Source organism: Mycteria americana, chromosome 6 (genome assembly GCF_035582795.1).
Source record: "Mycteria americana isolate JAX WOST 10 ecotype Jacksonville Zoo and Gardens chromosome 6, USCA_MyAme_1.0, whole genome shotgun sequence".
Lineage (NCBI taxonomy): Eukaryota > Metazoa > Chordata > Aves > Ciconiiformes > Ciconiidae > Mycteria > Mycteria americana.
In genome coordinates this window covers 36,699,429-36,722,094 of record NC_134370.1, presented here as the reverse complement: position 1 = coordinate 36,722,094, position 22,666 = coordinate 36,699,429, and the positions used below count along the sequence as shown (strand labels likewise).

General features: G+C 40.1%; 1 protein-coding gene across 2 annotated transcripts in view; it reads left to right on the top strand.

Annotated features, from left to right (window-relative positions):
• CTNNA3 (catenin alpha 3) overlaps positions 1–22,666 on the top strand; it is a 555,174-nt gene that overhangs the window by 483,811 nt on the left and 48,697 nt on the right. For both annotated transcript variants that reach the window (XM_075505306.1, XM_075505308.1), the window contains exon 14: positions 750–931. In XM_075505306.1, the coding sequence (XP_075361421.1) occupies positions 750–931 (182 nt within the window). The remainder of the gene's footprint in view (positions 1–749; positions 932–22,666) is intronic.

Genomic DNA, 22,666 nt, shown 5'->3' with positions numbered 1-22,666 from the left:
TGCACAAAGCACACCACTTTTCTAGCTATGCTAAACCTTTATTTGAAACAGTGGAGATGTTTGCAAATAGGCCAATCTGGAGCTGCAGCCAGGTATAGGGCTGTGTCCTGCCTGAGCCCAGTTTGGCTGTGGCTTGATTTGAATATTGGATGTTTTCCTATTGGCATTCAAGATACTTTTTTGGTAACCTTATTCACATACTGATTTCTGACATGTTCACCTATTTATTTATTTCTTCAAAGACAGAAGATACATATTTGAACAATTACATCTTTCTCAGTTCTTAAAATGATATTGTAGAACCTTCTCAGGAGAGAGGGCAAGCATACCTGAAAGTTTTGGGACAATTAAACCTTTTCCTTCATTCTTTCCTACCTGAAAGAATATTGCATTTTGTAACTTGCATACTTAAAAACAGTTAGTCTCCTTCATCCCTAAGAAAAAGGAAAATCTATCAGTCATATTTCATAAAGGCTCTTTGGAAGAATTTAGTCTTCTTTCTCTCACTACGTTAATATTAATGGTTTCATGGACACCACTGTCCCCATTACACTGAGGTAATTTATTTGGCCCAACCCAATGATAGAATACAGATTTTGAAATTCAGAAGTGCTCAGGCTGGAACAGGTGGCTCAGGCCACAGTGTGTTTAAACTTTATATTTAATAATATCATTAATTTTGTTTAAAAAAAAAAAAGAAAAACACTCTGACATAGACATTTTGCAAATAAAATTATTTTATGTTTCAGGCCAAGATGACTCAGCTGCCAGAGGCTGAAAAAGAAAAGATAGCTGAGCAAGTGGCTGACTTCAAAAAAGTCAAGAGTAAGCTTGATGCAGAGATTGAAATATGGGATGATACCAGCAATGACATCATTGTTTTGGCCAAGAGGATGTGTGTGATCATGATGGAGATGACTGACTTCACAAGGTAATTATGCAAAAAAAGGGTCTTCAATGTTTATAAATGTTGGAGGTCATTCATATTGGTATGGCAGGAAATACTGAGTTTATAATGTCAAGTGACAGCATCTTTACAAAATTGAGTGGCTAAGCTAATGTAGTTAGTTTTACCATAATAGCTAGTAGTACAGAAATGTTGGAAGGGAGGTTTGAAATTTTAAACTGTGCTTGTCCTTAATTTATTTTTCTTTGTCCTCTTTTATTCATTTGGTTGGTTGGGGTTTTTGCACATTTTTAGTGCTTTATTTCTGCTCTTAATGAAAGAGAAAAAGTAACAAAATAATCTTGAGTTTAAGCTGTATCTCTGTCTCATCTGTTGTTCTTTCTACTTGTACCATACCATGCTGTCAAGCATAAAACATACTGTACAGAGCATATGTCTGGCAGTACACGTTCAGACTCATGCATGTTTTATATCACATTACTTGCTGTTGCTTTCATCAGAACTGTATCATGCTGCTATACGTAGTTTTAAAGAATGAAGTGTCCTATAGCAGATAGCTTTCAAAGATGGTGTTACTCTCTGCTGCTAGTATATGTTCTATGACACTTGTTTACAGGAAACACTCTTAAGTTCAGGAGCCTTTTCTGCCATGCACTGAATAAATGTTCAGTAGATTTCATCAAATTAATTGTACCAAAGGGAGGTACTGGTGTTTGGGTTGTTTTCCATCTGGTTACTAATAAAATAGTTTCTGATAGGTAAGTGAAGTCTTAAAACACAACCACTCTTGCAAGACACTTCATGTCTCATAAAATAAGTCCTTTCTTGCAAGATATGAAGAAAAATCTAAGCCTCTTGGACAAATTCTTCAGGCGTGTAAATTAAACAGAGTTGCATAAAGCTGAACCAGCTAACAAAGCTGGGGTCTGGCTTAGGCCTGTTCGGGAGGACAGTTGTTGCATTTTATCATGCTAGCACTTTCCAAATGCACCTTCATGTGAGAAAGATTTAAAGACCTGCATGTTGAACTCTGCAATGCTTTTATTCTTTTTAAGAGTGTATGATTTGTATTGAAACCTTTGAAAAAGAACATATTGTGTCATAAAGTCAGTCTTTACAATTAAAGTCACCTCCCTCACCAAAATTCTTTAAATTATTAGTTTTAGAGTGATCAGAATTAACAAGGCCAGTTCATAGTCTTAGTTTTGCATCTGTGACTCTCAGTTGAACACAGAATAATCTGCTGTTTAGAGTCAAAGAGCAGTTCTTGTCCAGTGTTGCTGATATTCAGTGAGTCCATGGAGAACTCTGAAATGACTCCAGTAATCATAGAATCACAGAATCATAGAATACCAGGTTGGAAGGAACCCCAAGACTCATCTGGTTCAACCTTTCTTGGCAAAAGCACGGTCTAGACAAGATGGCCCAGCACCCTGTCCAGCTGAATTTAAAAGTGTCCAATGTTGGAGAATCCACCACTTCCCTGGGGAGATTATTCCAATGGCTGATTGTTCTAATTGTGTAAAATTTTCCTCTTGTGTCCAATTGGAATCTCCCCAGGAGTAACTGGTACCCATTACCCCTCGTCTTTTCCATGTGACTCCTTGTAAAAAGGGAGTCTCCATCTTCTTTGTAGCCACCCATTAAATACTGGAACATGGTGATAAGGTGTCCCCTAAGCCTTCTTTTCTCAAGGCTGAGCAAACCCAGTTCTCTCAGCCTTTCCTCATATGGCAGGCTTCCCAGCCCTTTGGTCATCTTTGTGGCCCTTCTCTGGACCCTCTCCAGCCTGTTCACATCGTTTTTGCATAGCAGGGACCAAAACTGAACACAGTATTCCAGGTGTGACCTGACAAGCGCTGAGTAGACTGTGATAATGACTTCTTCATTGCTGCTGGTGATGCCCTTGTTGATGCAACCCAGCATCCTGTTGGCTTTCTTTGCCGCAGCAGCACCCTGTTTGCTCATATTGAGCTTGTGGTCCACCAGGACCCTCAGCTCCCTTTCCACAGAGCTGATCCCCGGCTGGGTAGATCCCAGCCTGTGCTGCACTCCTGGATTATATTTTCCCAGGTGCAAGACCTTACACTCGTCCTTGTTGAACTTCATAACGTTCTTCTTAGCCCACTCTTCCAGCCTATCCAGGTCTTCCTGCAGGGTGGCTCTCCCTTCCGAAGTGTCTACTTCCTCACTCAGTTTGGTATCATCAGCAAACTTGATCAGGGTAGACTTGATCCCATCATCAAGATCACTTATGAAGATATTAAACAGCATTAGGCCCAGTATCGATCCCTGGGGGACCTGATATGTGACAGGTTGCCAGTTTGAAAAGGAGCTATTTACCATCACCCTCTGGGTGTGGCCTGTCAGACAGTTCCCCACACACTGCACAGACCACTTGTCTGGACTGTAACGCATCAGTTTCTCTAGGAGGAGGCTGTGGGAAACCGTATCGAAAGCCTTGGAGAAATCCAGGTAGACAAAGTCCGCTGCTCACCCTACATCAACCAAGCAGGTTACTTTACTTTGTTGTAGAAGGCGATCAGGTTTGTCAAGGATGATTTGCCCTTGGTGAATCCATGCTGGCCTTTCCCAATCACATGCTTCATTTGACTTGTGATAGACCCCAGGAGGATTCGTTCCATTACTTTCCCAGGGACTGAAGTAAGACTATAATTTCCTGGATCCTCCTTTAAGCCCTTCTTGTAGATGGGGGTAACATTAGCCTTCTTCCAGTCTTCTGGGACGTTCCCCGATCTCCATGACTTCTCAAAGATTATGGAGAGTGGCATCGCAACAATGTCAGCCAGCTCTCTGAACACCGTCAGGTGGATAATGTCAGGGCCCATCAATTTGTAGGGGTCAAGCTCCTGTAATAGTTCACATACCAACTCTTCCTTCACTGACAGTGGGTCTGTGTTTGCATCAGCCTGGATTTTTGTTCCCAAGGCCTGAGGCCCAGCAGTGCTGGTAAAGACAGAGGTGAAGACAGCGTTGAGTACCTCTGCCTTTTCAGCATTGTTGTAGACTAATTCACCTCTCCTGTTTAACAGCGGGCCAATATTTTCCTTCTAATAACTTACTTGAAGGTAAAATTAAAATCTATTGGGAAGAGAAAGCAGAAATCCTAGTCTTCACCTCAGAGTATGGTAGGAACTACATTATTGGAAGATGGATTTTGGTGATTCTCTTCCAAATTTTAGGAAATGTATTAATCTTTTTTCTTCATAGTTGTTTAGAGTATAATTTGAGATATGCAAGTATATACAAGTATATACTCCTGTATTATGTGTTTGATGCTTACGTTGTAATTTCTTGGGGGTAGGACTATCCCACCAAGTCTTTTGTTCATTTTCCAGGGCTGTTAGTAACAGAAACCAAGGTCACCCTATAATACTGTATATACAATAATGGTCTTACAAGATGCTTTTGTATCTTACATAACTTCACCTCACATCTTTAGAAAGCTGGTTTTGAATAAGTCCATTTTTAATAAGTCCAGTAATATGTTTTCAAGTTTTGTTTCTTCTTTAATGATGCCAGAGTCTTGTAAAATGAAGGTTTGTATCTATCTAAACAATAGGTGAACTCTTGTGGGTCTTCCCCTTCCTCTTATTGTTGCTGTATCAAAGGTGGCAGTTCAGTGCTGAGGAACACAGCTGGCTTTCTCACTTCCTTCTCCATGAAAATCTGGGGATGAGTAGTGCAGAGGCCACAGCAAGCACCAGCTCACCTTAGGGTTTGATCTCTCCAGTCTGTAATTCCAAGTTCTTGGACATGGAAGAAATAAAAGATTCTGACATTTTGTGTTTGTTACATCAGAAGCTACTCAGGCAAATAGTAATTTTCTGTATTTGAGTCACTTGTTACCTCAGCTGATTTCTGTTTTCCCTTCAAAGGTATTACTTTGCATTCATTTTTATTTAATCTCAATGAGTGCTTTCCAAAGCTTTAGTTTTTCAAGGTAATCTTGGCATCTTAGTGTGTTTGTGTTGTGTGTATTATCCTGAACATTATGCAACAGTTATATATTCAACTAAACCCAAGTTAACGTTGGTATCAAAATAACTCATTATTCAGACAGAAGGTAATAGCAGTGATGATGGCATAAAGTATCAATGTGTATGCTTCAGATCATTAACAAAAATACTTCAGGATGACTTCAGTGAAGGTCAGTGATAATCAGTGATTGCTCAGCGGAAGTTAGGACTGGGGTAAAGAGTAACCATCTGAATTAGCTTATTATGGCTTAGCTTCCTTATTTGATTACAGAGGCAGATGCCTCTGGGTTTTTTTGAGTCTTGGTAGAAGGGATCTGCAGAACCTCATTTGAAACAATTCTTATCCTACTGAACATTCATGAGCATGTCCTGTGCAGATAGACACTAGGTCAGGCTACTGTAATTTTATGTAACACCTATTTTTCCAGCTTTCTTTAAACTTTGATGTGCTACATGACATGATATTACTAAAACTTGGTGATGAACCTTGCTGCAGTGAACCATCCTATAAATCATTGTCATAGAAAACTTAAGATACTTGACAGATGGAAAAGTAATTGAGCAAGAGCAGAAATACATTGTTGGAAGTGTGTAGCAGCTAGCAGCAGCTGCTAATTGGTGGTATGAACATGATAATCAGGCCTGTTTAAGCAAAACTGGTTACATTGATTATTGGAATATGTTAAAAATTCTGTAAAAATACCATCATATTGGCCCTGACAGGCAGAGGTGGAGGCAGTGGATAACAGGCATTTGCTCTGCTGAAAGTGTGGTCCCCTATTCCTGTTTGGACTCCACCAGACTTGTTACATGTTGGGGGATAATATATGAAGCTCCTGCCAATTTTATTCTGTTTGCTGAAGGTTGTCGCTGCTAGAAATGAGAGAATTTGGTAGAGGTTTATTTCCTGAATTTTACTTTGCTCAAAATGAACTGGATTGTAGTTTTAGTTTCTTTAGGAGGGCTACAGTCAATAAGGCAAAAGAACAAGGAGGGTAAAATTGTCCTTATATTGCCATGGCTTCAACAGCAAAGGCATTCAGCAAAGCTGGGAAACAAACAAGGTATCAGTGGGTCTGCTAATGTTTTCTATCTGTCTTTGGCCTGTAGCTGCAGCCCCATTTGTCTTTCTCATGGAATACCATCTTCGCTTGGCTCTGCTAGCATCCCCAGTGGTTGACCTATACTTCTCCCTCTGGCCTTATGCAGAAATGAGCAAAGCCTGGGAGATGGTTTCCTTGTGCCTGTCACTTACCATCCTCCTCTGAATATGCAGGAGAGGTGCTTTGTCACTTCTCTGTTCAAAGGGCTAGGCATTTTCAGAGCACCTTATTGTGTCAGGATCTATCCAAAGTGCATATCTGCATCTCCTTTGAATGCCTGCTGTGCAGAACTGTACAGAATAGGGTTTGTTTGGTTTTCTGATACCTTAGAGATTCACTCAAGATAGCAGGACATTTGGTTTCTTTGGCTAAAGGGGGTTTAAACTTACTTTTCACCTTCCAGAGTATTAGGCTATAAATTGTCGGCAATTGTGGGAGATACTTTAACACCATCCTGTGGGTACTTCCCTGTGCAGAAGAGGAGTTTGCTTGGCTAGTATTTAGGGATTCCAATTGCTGTTCCAAAAGCTGCATATGTATTTGTCTGTTAATACTCATTGGATAGTTTGGGGACAGGAAGATGAATATTAGGTTCCTCCTTTCCAGAAAGCCATAATTTCTGTAGTCCTCACACACGGTGTACCTTGTAGCCTAGCAATTATGACATTTCTTAGTGAGAGGTGGCAATAGACATAGATTTATAATTCTATGTACTGAAGTCAGACTTGGCCCAAATTCTGCCACTGCGGAGAGTGTTGATCAGTTATATTATGGAGAAGGGAAAGCAGGATTTCAGTTCTTGGTTCAGCTTTTGAAAGGCTTCTGTTTCCTGGGTGAGGACGAGATACAAGGATTCCATTGTCCATAGTTTTTCCTATTGGCCGTCTTTGGCCATCTTAATGACTTCATGATGAGCATTTTGTTTTGTGTAGATCCCATTTTGAATTACTTAACTCTCATTTACAAGGTGTCCCGCTGTCTAACAGTGCAGTGTGTGTGTGAGGTGATGATTGCTGAAAATGTATTTAAGTGCTGTGATGTTCACTTAGTTGCACCTAAGTCCCTTTGTAGTCTTAGGTGTCCAACATCTGAAATGCCATAGCTGCACAAGGACCATTACTGACTTGAAAACTCAGTCCAAAACTTATGCCTACTGGTTTCAAAATAGAAGTAGTTCATTCTGGTTTTGAGCTTCCACCTTTCCAGCAGCGACAGATCTGTCCTGCTGTGTGGGAATATACTATTTTAGAGGAATAGCTTCTGTCTCGGCAATGAATGAGCTTTCTTCCTTTAAGTTGAGCTTTTAAGTGAACATAATTCCTGGAAAGAATCTGTATAAACGTAAGGCACATAGAGCAGTCAATTAATTTAACTTGCTGCTTAGACTTCAGTATGTGTGATTTTGTTTCATTGTATTGATGGCTGGCATCACTGGCATCTGAACAGGCAGACTTTTAGGGGAGTAAGATGAGGCTAGTTTGGATTTGGGACATAGGATCTATCTGAGAAGCAAGTAGTGTGCACTGTATTTAGTTTTAAATCTTGGCCCGTGAACCAGTTGGTTCACCCCAAACAAAAGAGAATTTACAAAGATTTAACATTAGAGGAAACAGTTTCATGGAACAGGGAACTCTGAAGCACTTATAAACAACTACATTAGGGTACAACTGGGATATATGACTCAGAGTTGTCTTAAAGGCTGGTTACAATTTTTTAAGCAATTAATTCAAAGCTCTCCTCTGACTTTTAGAGTTACTATTTTTCAAAGCTGTGTTTTACAGAAACCGAACAAGTAGCTAATAAACAGCCTTAGATACATCATTGATTCAGTGTCCCAAATGCTCTCATTTTTCCTCTTAATAAGAAAATACTTTTTTTCCCCCAAGCTTTCTAACCATTTTCAAATTACATTATTGGTAAGAAACCTTGGAGGACTTTTGAAATAAATGCTAATTTATATGTTTATCTCAAATACAGGCATGAATTGTGTTCTTAAACACATGAAAAAGTGTGGACAAAATTACCCCAAAGACAGTACTGGGTTAGGGAGATTATACACACACGTGTGTGTATATATATGTATTCTCCTTAGGAAGCAATGCTGCTATACAGTAGTCTCTATTCTCCACCAGTGCTTTGGAATGTACAACAGGCAGGATTAACCTGCAAAAGAAATTGGAAGAGTGAAAGAATAGGGATTTTGGTATGTATAAACATAAATGTGTGCTTATACAATTTTAATTTTTTTTTTTCTTCCTGTGTCCTGTCACATTACATTGTCCAGGTGCAAAAGCATGAATATTCACTGATTGAAAATGTCTAAGTTTAAAAAGAAGTTAGAAATTTTAATTTTATGGGAAAAATGTATTTAATCACATGGATCAATCAAACATCAATGTTCTGTCCTTTCACTGTGTCTTCTGTAGAGCTAAATAGCAAGAAATTGCCTCATCTGCTGTAATAGCTTTAATAATATTCTGGTGAAAATATTCTAATTTCTCTGCTGATTGGCTAAAAGTGTACAAGAAAAAAATCCTGGAGTTGTGGGTTCCCCCTGTCCCCCAAGCTTCATGTGTAAATGGAGAAGAATTTTTTTTCCATTGCTACAGCAGATTTATAATTAAGATGATATTTACAGATAAACAGACACAAATCCCCTTTTGCTCATATCTAATCCAAGCAGCGCTTAGGATCAGAACACTGCAAGTTTTAATTCATATTGAGAAAGTAGCAAGAAAGGGTCAATGGTTTAAGCAGAAAGGGAAGTCTGTCATGAACTTGTTGAAAATAGTTTTAGTGGACAGCCTTACTGTTCAAGTCTTGCTCATCAAGGAAAGTTCCTTCATAAGAGAACTGCAGGATGTCTTCACTGCAAGTTTTTCATAGCACTTTGCTAATAGGAAAGATACTACCAGGTCCTCAGATGAGATTTGGACATACAAGGCAGAGCTTGCTGCCATGTCTGAGGTGATTTTTAAAGATATGCCAGGGAGAGACCAGCTCTTGTAACTGACTTCTGCTAGGCTGTTTCACAGCACATCCTAATGGCGTGCAGTCCATGGATTCAGGATTCACAGTGCCTGGTTGAAGCCTCTGTAACAATCACTTTCAGTTTTCTGTGGTATAAACAGTAAATGAGAATCACTGGGCTTTTCCCCTACCTATGTTGTAGGGGAAAATTCCAAACTGTTCAGATTCCAAATGGGGCTATATGAACACTTTTTTAAAAAAATACAGCTCTTAGCAAACTGTTCAGAAAATGTATCATATTTGCTCTTGATATTTGACATATGTTTCTAAAATGGCATCAATATCAGAGTTAATATTAAAAAAAACCAGTAAAAATAGCAAAACAAATTAACACTTGGAAAAATAAATCTAGCAAAGTCATTCCCCAAAAGCTGTCCCCCTTTATCCTTAGTAGTAAGCCTAAATATAATCCTGCTTATACCTGTAGTACTTCCAAGAACTGCAGTTTAGCCTAAAATTTTCTCTCTGTAGTACTGTTGTTTAAGACCAAGTTGTCATGGTTTAACTGCAGTCAGCAACTAAGCACCACACAGCTGCTTGCTCACCCTCCCTCCCTGCCCAGTGGGCTGGGGGAGAGAATCAGAAAAAAAAGTAAAACCCATGGGTTGAGATAAAGACAGTTTAATAGGACAGCAGAGGAAGAGAATAATAATAAAAGAATATACAAAGCAAGTGATGCACAATGCAATTGCTCACCACCCACTGACCGATGCCCAGCAAGTCACCAAGCAGCAGCCACTGCCCCCCAGCCAACTCTCCCCAGTTTCTGTATGAGCATGATGTCTGGCTGTGCTCCGTCCCAGCTTCTTGTGCACCCAGCAGAGCATGGGAAGCTGAAAAGTCCTTGACTAGTGTAAGCATTACTTAGCAACAACTAAAACATCAGTGTGCTATCAATATTATTCTCATCCTAAATCCAAACCATGGCGCTCTACCAGCTACTAGGAAGAAAATTAACTCTATGCCAGCCAAAACCAGGACACAAGTGCAGCTGCCCAATCTAGCAAGTCTCCTCTCATGGTAACAGCCACAGTCTTCAGACTTAATTCATCTGCTCTCCCTGGTCTTCTGGTCTTTGCTTGGGAAAGCAAGAGGGGGATCTAAAAAGATGGGAAGTCAAGATGGCAGTTCTGTAGTTAATGGGATTTGAAGACACCATGGGACTTTTTAGATGTTTTTAGATCTTTTTAGATGATGATGGAAGAGGAATTCTATTAATATTCAAGTTTATCCATGAAGTTCCTCACCATAACTCACTATTTGATTTACCTTTCCTGGTGTCCCTTTCCACTTCAGAGTTATCCATGATCCTGCTAGTTTCCCTTCAGCAGCCAGATGCTTCTGAAAGACTATGTAGCTTTTCCATTGCACCCTAAAATTCACTGTCTTCCTTGCCTTTTTCTGGCCCCTCCTAGCCCTCAGATTTCTATCAGTTCCATCCAGCTCCTCTCACCCATCTGCAAATCACTCACATATCCCAGCTCTCCTACTCAGTCTTCTCCCTGGTCACCAATCCAGTCTGTCACCCTGAACTGACTAAGCACCATTGTATCTGTAGTTCAACTTCAGATACATACAAAAAATCTCCCCTTTCCCTCCTCTCATTGCTCATATCAGAGAATTCATAGGTCAGCATTATTTCATTAAGCAGTCTGGGATGCTTTTGAGAGTCCATAGCTACTTAATGTTTGTATCATAAGATGCACACGAGAACAAACAACTTCCACTTTAAAATTAAGTATTTCATCAGAAATCACCCAAAGATTGAAGGCTGTAAAAGTTTTGTCAACAGTGATGTTGCCCAGCTGAGTCATCAGAAAGGGCAGAGTTATTTTGGACAAAATTACTTTGGGCAGAGTAGGTGAACCCTCCTTAGGATTCTCTTGTGAGAAGAACTTTCACTAATTATATAAAGTTGTTCTTTAAGATAAATTTCTAAAGCAAGTACAATTTAGTTGTGTGTGCATATTTGCATGTTTTATCATATATGCTTTGATAAACAGAACCGCCGGGATTTACTTGTTACAACATAGTAGATTAAGCAGATAAATTTTACTGTTAAAATGAGCGGCAGAATTGCATTAGCTAGAGTAGTGTAAATGTTATTTAAGATTTTGCAGTACTTGCAGGATACTGACTGTCCTGCCAGAACTACATGTGGTAGCCTCAGGCAGTTGTTACCCTCAAGTAGAAACATAGCCTCTCAAATTTGTGACGAATTGTTGAGATGTGTCAAGTTAAATCGTATCATGTAACACAGAATCAGCTGATATTGCTCATTCTTCCTGAATGTCACAGAGCTTCTAAAATGTATACAAATTCAACTTTCACAAATAAGTGTGGATTTTGAAGGAAAAAAATTTGTGTATCTGTCCTCCTGCCCATCTCAAAAGATTTTGACCAAGTCTGAATTTCATGCATGATACTACTTTGTCTTTATTAATGATGTTTACTTAGAACATGATAGTTCATATGATACTCATGTGGATGGTCTTTTACCACTTTTATAGTAAAAATAGTTTCAGCTGATTCCTAAAGACATACCAGCAAATATTTAATCAGAAATGGCAAACACTACTCTGGTGGCCTCAATATAATTATGAAAGGTAAGTGCTAAATATTCATCCTCTGATAGTAAAATTTCTAAAAAAAAATAGACATCCAAATATATTAATTATTTTATACAACCATATATTTTAAAGTGATAATCACCATGTGGAATGAAGTCTTAGAACCAAAACAGAAATGTTTCAAGCAAAAAAAATTTAAATAGTTTGGCTCTATTACTCAGAGTATTACTCAAATTTAGATGTCCAATTTGCCTACAAGTTGAATGGATTTTTTTCCTGTAGTATGCATAATTAATATCAATAGGACTATTAAACGAACATGGTAAATCATGGATGCGTAGTCTGTTTTAAGTATTTGTTAGGAATTACAAAGTCAGAATTTACTTTTAGACTGTGACACAAACAGGTTCTAAATGGATAAACAGTATGCAGCTAAAGAGGAGGTTAGATGAGAAGAATAACAAATATAATGTTAAGCTTGCTGTTGTGCAGGTTAACAAAGCATGTTAAATACTCATAAACCAATACAGTGAACAGCTAATGACCAAAATAATGAGCATAACATTGCTTTCTTTCCTCTGCAACATTACTGTGACAAAATACAGCTAAACCATGTATAACTACCTTCAGTAAAAATTTTTTGCTATTGCTCACAGCTGGACTAGAGACACTAAAAGGGAATGGATAAGCTAAAGCTCCATGTCAGCATCAAAGTAGGAAGAGGGTAGGTACATGCGCACGCCTATATGCATTGCCTTTGTTTTGAATCTGCCTTTTTGCAGCCTCCTGTTTCTCTTGCATCATCTGTCGTTCCTTTAGCCACAACCTTTTAACACACATTTCTACTCTCACCTCTGCTGCATCAAACAAACCACCTGCCTTTGCTGTCAAAACCCTTAAGTACACCTCTTCTCTCATATCTCATTACTGTTTCTATCTCCAGTCAGCTCATAACATTCATAATACCACCCTATTCCTTTAACATGTACTAGGTTTCTTTTTTAAATGGGTCCTTTCAGTGCTGTACTGTGGAAGCTCATTATTCTCTTTTACATCACAGAAACACTCCAGGTTGAGAAATGGACACTGGTAGGCATGCTAGTTTGGTGGGGCCACTTGCTGTCCAGCAGTCCAGTCTCATCTTATTGCTTAGCAGTTTGTTGCTACCAACTCATAGAAAAAATGAGGTTAGAAGGGACCTTTGGAGGTCATCTAGTCCAGCCTCTTCAAAGCAGACTAATTAGACAGCTTGCAGACATTAGATCAACTTGCTCAGGGGCTTGTCCAGGAAAGCTTTGAAAACTCCTAAGAGTGGAGGTTCCACCATGTCCAACCTGTATGTGTTTCACTACCCACAGTAAAGAATTTTTCCATCTTCATCTAACAGGAACTTTTAAACTGCAGTTTGTGTCCTATGCACCTTATTTTTTATTTTACTGTGCACCTCTGATGAAAAAGTCAGTGTCCTCTATATCCTCCCCTTCAGGTAGTGGAAGAATGCAGATTAGACCCCTCCTTTGCCTTCTTTTCTTAAGCCTGAAGCTTTGTTCCCTCAGCCTCTGCTCCATACATCATATGCTCCAGCCCAAATCTCTGGACTCTCTTCAGTTTGTCAGTGTCTCTGTAGCACTGAGGGCCCAGTATTAGAGGACTCAAGATGCAACCTTGCAAGGGCCATGTACAGGGCCATCACTTCTATCAGCCTCTTAGCTATGCTTTTAGTAATGCAGCCCATGATGTGGTTTGCCTTCACTGTGCAAGGGCACACTGCTGACTCATGATAGGTCATTTTATGCAAAGTTATTATCTAACCGGTTAGTTCTGCCTCTGTACTGATACACGGAGTTGTTCCATTCCAGGTACAGGAACATGTGTTTTATTTTGTTGAACTTCAAAAGGTTTGTCAGCTCATTCTTCCAGCTTGCTGAGGTCCTTCTGAATGGCAGCCCAACCATTCAAGTATCAACTACTACCTCCAGTTGGTATTGTCTGCAAACTTCTGAAGGTGTGTTCTGTCCCACCATCAACCACTGAGGAACACAGCCTGTAACAATTCATCAGCTAAACTTTGAACCACTGACCATTACACTGCCAGCCAGCCAATCCAGCCAGTTTTTCACCCACTTTGTAGTCCACCTATCTAGCTATGTCTCTTCAGTTTGTCTACAAGGATACTGTAGGAGACTCAGAAGCTTTGTTAAGGTAATCAACGTGCACTACTGTCCCCACATCCACAGAACTAGCCATTTCATCACAGAAGGCAGCTGGTTTGGTAGACCCACAGTTTGCCTTTTGCCTTTCCTAATCATTTTCCTGTCCTCAAAATGCCTTCCATGAGGACTTGCTCCATAATTTTCCCCAGGACTAAGGTAAGGCCTTAGCCTGTAGGTCTGCAGATCCTCCTTAACTTTTTGAAGATGAACTTGAAGAGTAGCTTGGAGCTGTCTGTTGTTTCTTCTATGTTAGCTTGCAAGTTCTTTGGCAGCAGGTGCCTAGCATGTACTCCAGTGGGTTCAGGACAGTGTCAAGTTCATGTTAGTAATTACTGTGATATCTGTTGAGTATCTTCTGCTGTTTTGAACATTTAATCACACATTATTGTCACTGTTCCTTTCCAGTCTCTCAAGTTCATTGTAATGTTTTAAGTTACAAATGTGTTACTCAAAACTAAAAGCTTCTAGAATACAGCAGGTACTTAAGGTCCCCTATAAATGCTACTAACTTTCAAATAATTCAGTTAACATATAATATAATTTACCTAGTAACTCTTGGTTATTGAAGTGCTGCTTAGGCAGGTGCTTATGTCTTCTGAGTCCTGATCTTCTCTTCAAGGTATTATGCTTCCAGTTCTGGAAAGAAAGAAAAATGATCTGTGAGTTAAGTTATGACTTCAGAGTAAGGCTTTAATGGAAGGGATTAGTTTGGGGTAATCTAATTTCACAAAATTTGCAGGAACTATTCTACTACTGAATCACTGTTGGATCTGTGCGAGCTGATGTTTTCTCCCCTATATGGGGAGAAGGATAGACTTCTAAGTCCCTGAAATTGTTTGGAGAGAGAGCAGTCATGCTGGGAAAACACAAGCTCTTCAGCAAAAGATCAGGACAGAAGGATGTTCTATTTTTTCCTTCTCTCAGTGACAATGTAGTTGCTACATTGTGGATATCTTTCTACACTATGAGCATGTGTAATTATTTCACTGTTTTTCTAATTGCCTCTTTCCTCAGAAGGGTGAGGCATTCAGTTTGGTCTTTTAAAACAACTATTTTTTAAAAAGATACTTTGTGTTTGTGCAACTTTCATTTCTTTGGATCAAAACTGCAAGTGAACACAATGCTTTTTTATTATAGAGCTTAACGGTTACACTTAGACTTTTGTTAGAAAAGTGGCAAAAAATTTTTTGCTTCACATTTGACCTTCCTAATTTCAACTTTTATATTGCCAATGCTTGCAAACGTTTTTTTTAGTTCTTATTTTTCCTGTAAGAAAACCAGGTATTGATACAAGTAACAGGGGTCAGAAGTGGAGCCTTTTTCATGTAGACATGAAGTTCTTTTAAAAGAATGTTTAAATTGATTGGAAACAAAGAGTCACTTGCCAGAATAGAAAAATAACTCTTAAATTTCATATATTCAGGAAGAAATTCAGACACATTCTCTCAAAGAGAATTCTACTAGTCATCTGGTTAAAAGTCTATGTAAAACTGCTTAACTTAAAAATTCTGGTGATGGTTTGCTTTTGTGATGTTTTTAGTTGACTTACTGCTGGACTGTAGAAAGCCACTTCTGAATAATTTCTTTCATGCTGTAGAACGCCTCATAGTCCTGGAAGCAGTGAAGATTAATTCGTCTGATTAGAGCAATTACATGCTCCACATCCTAAAAGAATTTTATAAATTTAAGACCAAGAAGGTGTGTTCCATTTTAAACAGCAAGCCTCTTAATTCTACTGTTTCTGTATAAATCCTTTTTTGTGCTGACATGTTAGTTATACCTCATGTATAGGTAAACAAGTTGTATACATAGGACAAAACAATATACTAATAGGAACACAAAAATATTTTTAGACCTCCCTGTCTCATTATCTCTAAGGGTAACTAGTATTTCCGTGAAAACAATGGGTCCTCGAGAAATCAGATAAGTAACAGTTGTTGCTACTTCACTATTTTTCCTCTACTCCTCTGCAAGATTTCAATGAATTCCTTGTATTTTTAGCAATCTTACAAATAGTCTAACAGTTTATTTCAGGGTACTTAGTACTTCTTGATACCAGTACTACAATCCTTACTGTAAAAGTTGAGGCAAAAAAGTGAAGGCATAAAGAGATGTTTGTTGGTTGGGTAAGGAGGTTAATGAGGAACTAACATCCATGCCTCACGTACATAGCCAAAGACAACTTAATAAAATGGGGACATACTCAAATATAGCAAAATCATGAATAAGGCAGATAAAGTGATCTCTCTACCCATTGGCATAAATCCATCCAGGACTAGAAGCAAATAAAGTACAAAGTCACAGCATATATTACAGCAAATACAACTTGTCATTAAAATAGGATTGTATCTCTTGTGCTAGAAAGAGCCATCTTTTGCCTTTCATCTTTAGGGCCTACTATACTCAGAGGACAAAGTGAGTTCAGGACTCCCAAGTATTAGCTCCTGCCAACAAAGACAGAAGGAGTGTAAAGCACGAGGGGTTGAGGCAGTAATTTAATAGCTTCCAGGACAGTTTTTATAGGCAACTGGGAAGCCTGTGGCAGGACAGTCTCCTTTGGGTGTGACAGACCAAGGAAAAACTGTACCTGCATTAGGCCAGCATAAAGCCAGATGCAGTGCCACCTCACAGCAGTTTAGGTTGTGCTCTGTAGACATTCACCGCTTAGCAGGGATGGGCAGAGGTGGTGTCAGCTCCCTAGCAAGGGGAAGCTGAGCACCCCGGAGGTAATAGTTACCTGCTCAGTTGCAGGCTTCTGCAGGGTCAGCCAGCACCACCACTCTGACTGGGGCTGCTCAGTTTACATCCATAGTCATCTTCCTCCTTGTCCTTGAGGCAGCAGGAGTGAGATCCTGAGACTGCGAGGATATAGCCCAGTGTCAGGGAGCAGCAAGGGCCAACTGCTCCCTAAGGGAGGCAAGTCAGGATCGAAGGGTAATCCCAGTGCAGGTAGAGCTTGCACTGAGCACAGGTCAGTCCAACAGCATCTGAATGTAGCAAGGAGCACAGGGCGCTGTTAACAAGATCCATCAGCAGTCCCAGACAAGGTAAGCAGCAGAGCAGCAGTATGGTCTATCCAGGAGCAGAAGGGACCAAAACCAAACCCCAGCATGTGCATGAGGGGGTCCATCCAGGAGACAAGCTACTGGCAGGGTAGGTCCAAAGTTCATCCAGAGGGTGGGGTTTGGGACAGGCATACCCATGATTCAGGTCAGGGCTTGAGGAGGGCTGCAGGCCAGAACTTAAATGGAGCTTTTGGGCTGTTGCGTTAAGAGTTACTGTCGCATACAAATAGGATTCTGAGGAGTTGCTGGGGGGGGAACCCTCCCGTTGAGTCACGAGGTTCAGACAGGACCCCCTTGCTTTCTAAACTCCTTCTCAGAGAGAAGTCTAGGTACGGCTAGGTCCAGTCTTAGTCTCAGACTTGGTCAACGGTTTATTTTCTAAGGACTGTGTGTATAGCCACTTATCAGAACCAAAGCCCTCTCAGGGCTTTCGCTAAGGCGACAGCATTAATTTACAGCATTATAAGTCCAGTCGTGTCCAGCATACTGAACTTCACGATTACGGATCCACTAATAACGCGCTTACACCCCCAGTCTAGTCGTGTTGCATGAACTATCACGGCCACACATAAAGAGTCTGGTCATGTTCAATGAGAACTACCACGGCTAGATCAGTGAAGAGTGCAGTTTATTAGAGCAACAGACACACAGATTCTTTGGATTACCGGTGATAAATTCACTGTCTGCAAAGCATGTGCAAATACCAAGAATATGAGTGGCACTGCCGGCTATAAATGTGTTAAAAGATAATAAAGCGACTGTATAGAGATTTCTAAGTTTCCCGGGGAGGCACTTGGAATAACCAAGTGTTTGACTCTTACCCAAAGGCATCCCGATGGGGGGGAAGAGAGGCTCAGCCTGTCGACTGATCCCAGACATCAGAATGGTATACAATGGTGTCTTCCCTAACATTCTCTCTCTCTTAAGCCATTTTATACTATTTTTCACCTTTCGGGTGGAGCTTGAGTGACTCTAGTCATACATACCTTTGTTTAGGATTGGTGTAAAGTTTTCTCGCTTTGCTTTTAAAGGTATAAGCTAGAAAAATTCAGTGTGCAAGCTCAGTGAGGGGTGGTCGCACCTTGGAGGCGAGTAGCTTTTGGGATGGAAGTGTGTTTTGGTATTATAATGATGTTATAATGAGCAAAGTTCACCAAAAGGACAGCATTTTGTCAAAAACGTGGCAGGCTGTTGGCCCAGGGTAGTAAATATGCAGTTTATCAGTTCCATGATACCTTCAAGTTCCTATATTATTACAGAGCCTGGCTGCAGTATCTCCACACCGCTCCACCCGCCCGGCAGCGCCTCTTAGAGTCAGCACACCAAGTTCCCCTGCCGTTACCAACATCTAAGGTTGCAGGCCTAGGGAACTTCCATGGAATGGATTCCTTGCATGTCAGCTGGATTCCACCTGGGGAGCTTCTTCAATGCTGTGCCTTACCTAAAAGTGTGAATATAAGTTCTAATTTCTAAGTCATCTCAGCAATTATCCCACATGGGCCAATGGGCAGAGGCCATGGGAGGAGGCCTCAGGTGAGACTGCTCAGGACCATTAAGGCCTATTGGTGCTCCCAGGCCCATGGTAGCTGGAGCAGAGGAGAGCTGTTTCTCCTCTATCCCTTTTCTCAGTCCATTCTGATGGCTCAGGCCCACCTAGAAGGGGAAGCTAAGAAGACAGTATCCAAACTGGATATGAGGTCATCATCAGTGGCATATTACAATTTGCTGTTCTTATGATAATGTGCAGGGAAGTGACAGTTTTTGTAGCATTCGCCAATTGGCACGTCATTGAGCCTGCCTTTTGAACTTTAATGTCTTGATGCAAGACTTGTTTTTCTGTTTATTTTGCTCATTTATTTTTCTGCTTATTTTGTTGTTGGGTAAGAACGCCCAGCAATGTCTCCTAGAGAAATAAAGAAGTAGTCATTAAAAAAGCAAAGCACCTCTCCCAGCTTTTTTCCCCTTTAAAATGTAGGCCTATTTTTATGGAATTTATTTGCTATATTTTGTACATGCTATATATTTTTTGCTATAACACCATATGTTCAGGTTCCTCCTGAATTAATTGGCAGAAATTAAAAGCTTAAACCTTTGGAGGGTTTCCAAGAAATAAAGTCTGGAAAGTTTTGCAGTTATCAGCCCCTTCACTGGAAGTGTAGGCACATCAGTGAATTAATTATGACCAGAAATTTGACATAAAATATTAGTTACTTTTTTTTTCTGTGAATTTAATGCTGATTCAACTGCAAGTTTTGCTTACTTCTACAAGAGATCAGTCACATTCAGAGTATGATGCATTTCTCTTGACTGTTTTCCAAGGGTGAAGAAAACAGATTTATGGCAGTTACTGCACTGTTGACCTGGCTGGTGTTTGCGAAATAGAAGACTGGAGTTTAATTGTCAAGGCAGAGTTTGTGAACTTGATAATACAGATAGTGCCCAATGTGGGTACAGAAAAATGAGTAGTAACTGTTAAAAGAAAGAAGGCAAATAGTTATTGCAGATAGTGAAATAGAAAGGAAACAGATCAGTGGGATGTTATTTTCTAAAGCGAAAGGGAGTGCTTTTGATGCTGTGTAGGCTTTGCAGTCCTGGTCACCACAATTTGCAGATACTCTTCAGAGGTTTGCTCATGATTACCAGGATGAGATGAATCTAGTAAAGGGGTGTTGTTTTCTGCGCTGCTGCTCTGATCTTAGTGAGGAGGCAAGTGGGCAGTCTGGAGAAAGGGGAATGAGGAAGGCTTGTAGTTAGGGACTTCTCTGCCATCTTCTTCCCTCTTCTTTACCCTTAGAAGCAATCCTATCAACTTTGTATTTCAAGGCTTCTCTATCAGAATGTAAAATGTGAAAAAATTTTGAGGCTGTAAGTCATATTTTCCAAAGCAAAGAGATTTTGTAATCCTTTTATGAGAATCAGTTACTTTAAGCAAATTATATTCTTTTACATTCACATGTACAGTAAGCCATAAGCATTGGAGAAAAATTAGGCTTTGGCCCTTTGTGTTCTGGACATATCCTATATTCTTTAACATGTAGATGGGGTGAAGGCACAGCACACCCTAAAAAGCAGGTTTTATGGGGGTACCCAGCCATATCCAAATCAGCTAGAGGCTCTCCAAATTGTGTGCCTGGCTTTGGTCATTTAGTATATCAGAAGTACATTATAGGGTGGGGAGAGAAAGTATGCTTAGAATTTTCTTTTCAGTATATGACTTCAGTCTTTCCTAAGGTATTATTTTACTATTATTTTCCCCTCTTCCCTAAACTGGGTTACAGACCAGTTGCTTGACAGCACCAAAGCACTTGCTATAGTCACCCTCCTCTGTGCAGATGAAGCCATGGTTATTTCAGAGAAGTAAGGCCTTCATCTTCATAAAATCAATTCACCTGTATTGTTTCTCCTCCCCTTGTTCACCCTATCAAGTCTCTGACTTTATTCTGTCTGAGTGATCAATCCACAGGAAATAATTTCAGTTGAACCTTTGGTTTCTTTATGGCAAAGAGTCAAGCTAGGATGGAGTTGCCATCTAATAAAATATAATTGTTCCCAGGAGCTGCAGGGCTACAAGCAGCCTGACTGTGTTTTTTATATAATTCATTTTATTTAGTATCCTTTTAGTTTAGTTTTCTTTTTTGAATATGCATACTTCTGAGAAAAACTATTCACAAATGCTTACCTTGGGAGCATGGTGAACAACAGAAACAGTGCTGAACTGCTGTGTTTTCTGCTAAAAATATGACCGGAGTCTGTTCCAACCTTTTTTTTAATTAAACCAGGACCTTTCAGGGTTCACACAGCCTACCAATGGTTTTCACACTTTTTTCTTCAACACTATACAGCATGTTTTTAACACACATTTTTTATTCAGTGCCTTTGGCAGCTGCTGTTTTGGTACCCTTGGGAATTAAAACTCTGTCTTTCTCCTTAAAATGGCAGTGGTAGTGGCATTCAGCTTCTCTTAGTATGCCTCAGACCTGGTGTAGTACTACTGTTCATAAAGGTTAGCAAATAGTTTTGCCTTTCCATCCTACTATATTCTTGACACCTTTGAGGCATAATACTGTAGGGCAGAAAGAGGTGTGCCCATACCGAGCCTCTGACCCAAACTCCTGACTGCCCTGACACCAGCTGAGAGCAGATTTCAGCTTTCTTAGTATAAAGGTGGCATTTCCCTTGTCGTGGCCTGTGTTCAGTGTAGAGACATACCTCTGTTTTCCTGGAAAGAAGGTCAAATGAGAAATGATGGACAGAGCTTGTGTTTGGATGGACTGGCTTGTATACAGATTTTGAACAGATTTTCTGTAAGCCAGATGGCCACCAGTCACCATTATTGCAGTGAGGCATGTTCACAGAAATACCTGCTCAGAGCACAGTGCTGCCTCCCTGCACCAGATCTTGTTTTCATCAGCCAAGTTGAAGTACAAGCAGAGTAGGTGCCCTTCTGTCTGCCACAGACCAGATGGTCAGGGGAATTCTTGCTGCTTCAAGGCTGATTTGTAGAAGGACCACAGACAGCTGACCACTTGGAGGTCAGTAGCTGGGGATATGGAGGGTCTGTGACATTAATGTGAGTAAACATGATATGGATATTTGGGAATATCCACGTCATGCAAATGTAGTCTTAATACAGCATACGCCCAACAGCAGTAATACCATGATTTCTTTATTGAAAGATTGCATCACAGCTGTTACCTGAGGTGGTAGAAGATGGCAAAAGGTAGAAATGTAGAGGGATCTGTATCACAGATTGCAAACATAAGATTTTCTTTCACAATATTTTCCCATACCTGTCTCAATACTCAACTGTTAAGGTCATCCGAGAGCTATCCTTATTGTCAGCAAGTAGTGGATCAAACAATTCCACTAGTTCTGTGTGCTCTGCATGAGCAGAGGGGAAGAGTGACACTGTTCAGTATACCCTGGGTGGGTGAGAGTTAATGGAAGGAGTCTCAGAGTTCAGAAGGGTATCTTCATTTCATGGTAAACTTATTGAAAAGCTATTGTTTAAAGATATCTGCTGTAGTCAGACTTGTTTCACAGACCACTGAGATCATCCCCACATATGCACGTCTGTTATTACCCTAAAAGAAGTACCTGACATTGTCATTGAGGTCATCTTTAGATTTATGGAAAGGCCATGTGTCATCAACATGTTGAGAAGCAAAATAAATAAAATACAACCAGAGCTGTAAAGGAGGAGGGCAGGAGGGTTGTGAGCACACTTGGTCCCACATGTCTGTCCCCAGAAACGTGTGGTATTCTGGAGATAGTGTGCTTCTGCTTAGTGTTGTGTCAGAGAAAAAGGAAGCAGAGGAATGTAGTTTCTGCTTTTCACTATGCAAGTCAGCTTCCCAATTCCACCTGGATGACTTGATCTCTTGCTGTCCTGAGGTGGGTCTGTGTCTCTTTCCCTAGAGCTGAAGGTAAACTGTATAAGCTAGGACTAAAATTACAAAAATACTTGGCCATTTACACTAACAACTTTGATTTATATTTAGCGTTAGGCAATGGTTTATTTTCAGAGTTTTGTTCATTGGTTTAAATATCTTTCTCCTGTTGGCTGAATCATCTATGCAGAGTGGCATATTCTTCAGTGAGTAATGGCCAAGAAGCCTCTTCTGTATGTATGGGCCTGTGGTAATTGCTAGACATATTGTAATGCTCTGCTCTTAAATAACAATTTTTTGGCTAAATAGTTATAAACACATCACAGTTCGCAGTTAATTTAGCACTTCAAGGTTTCTATACTGGAATATACATGATTCCATTTCTCT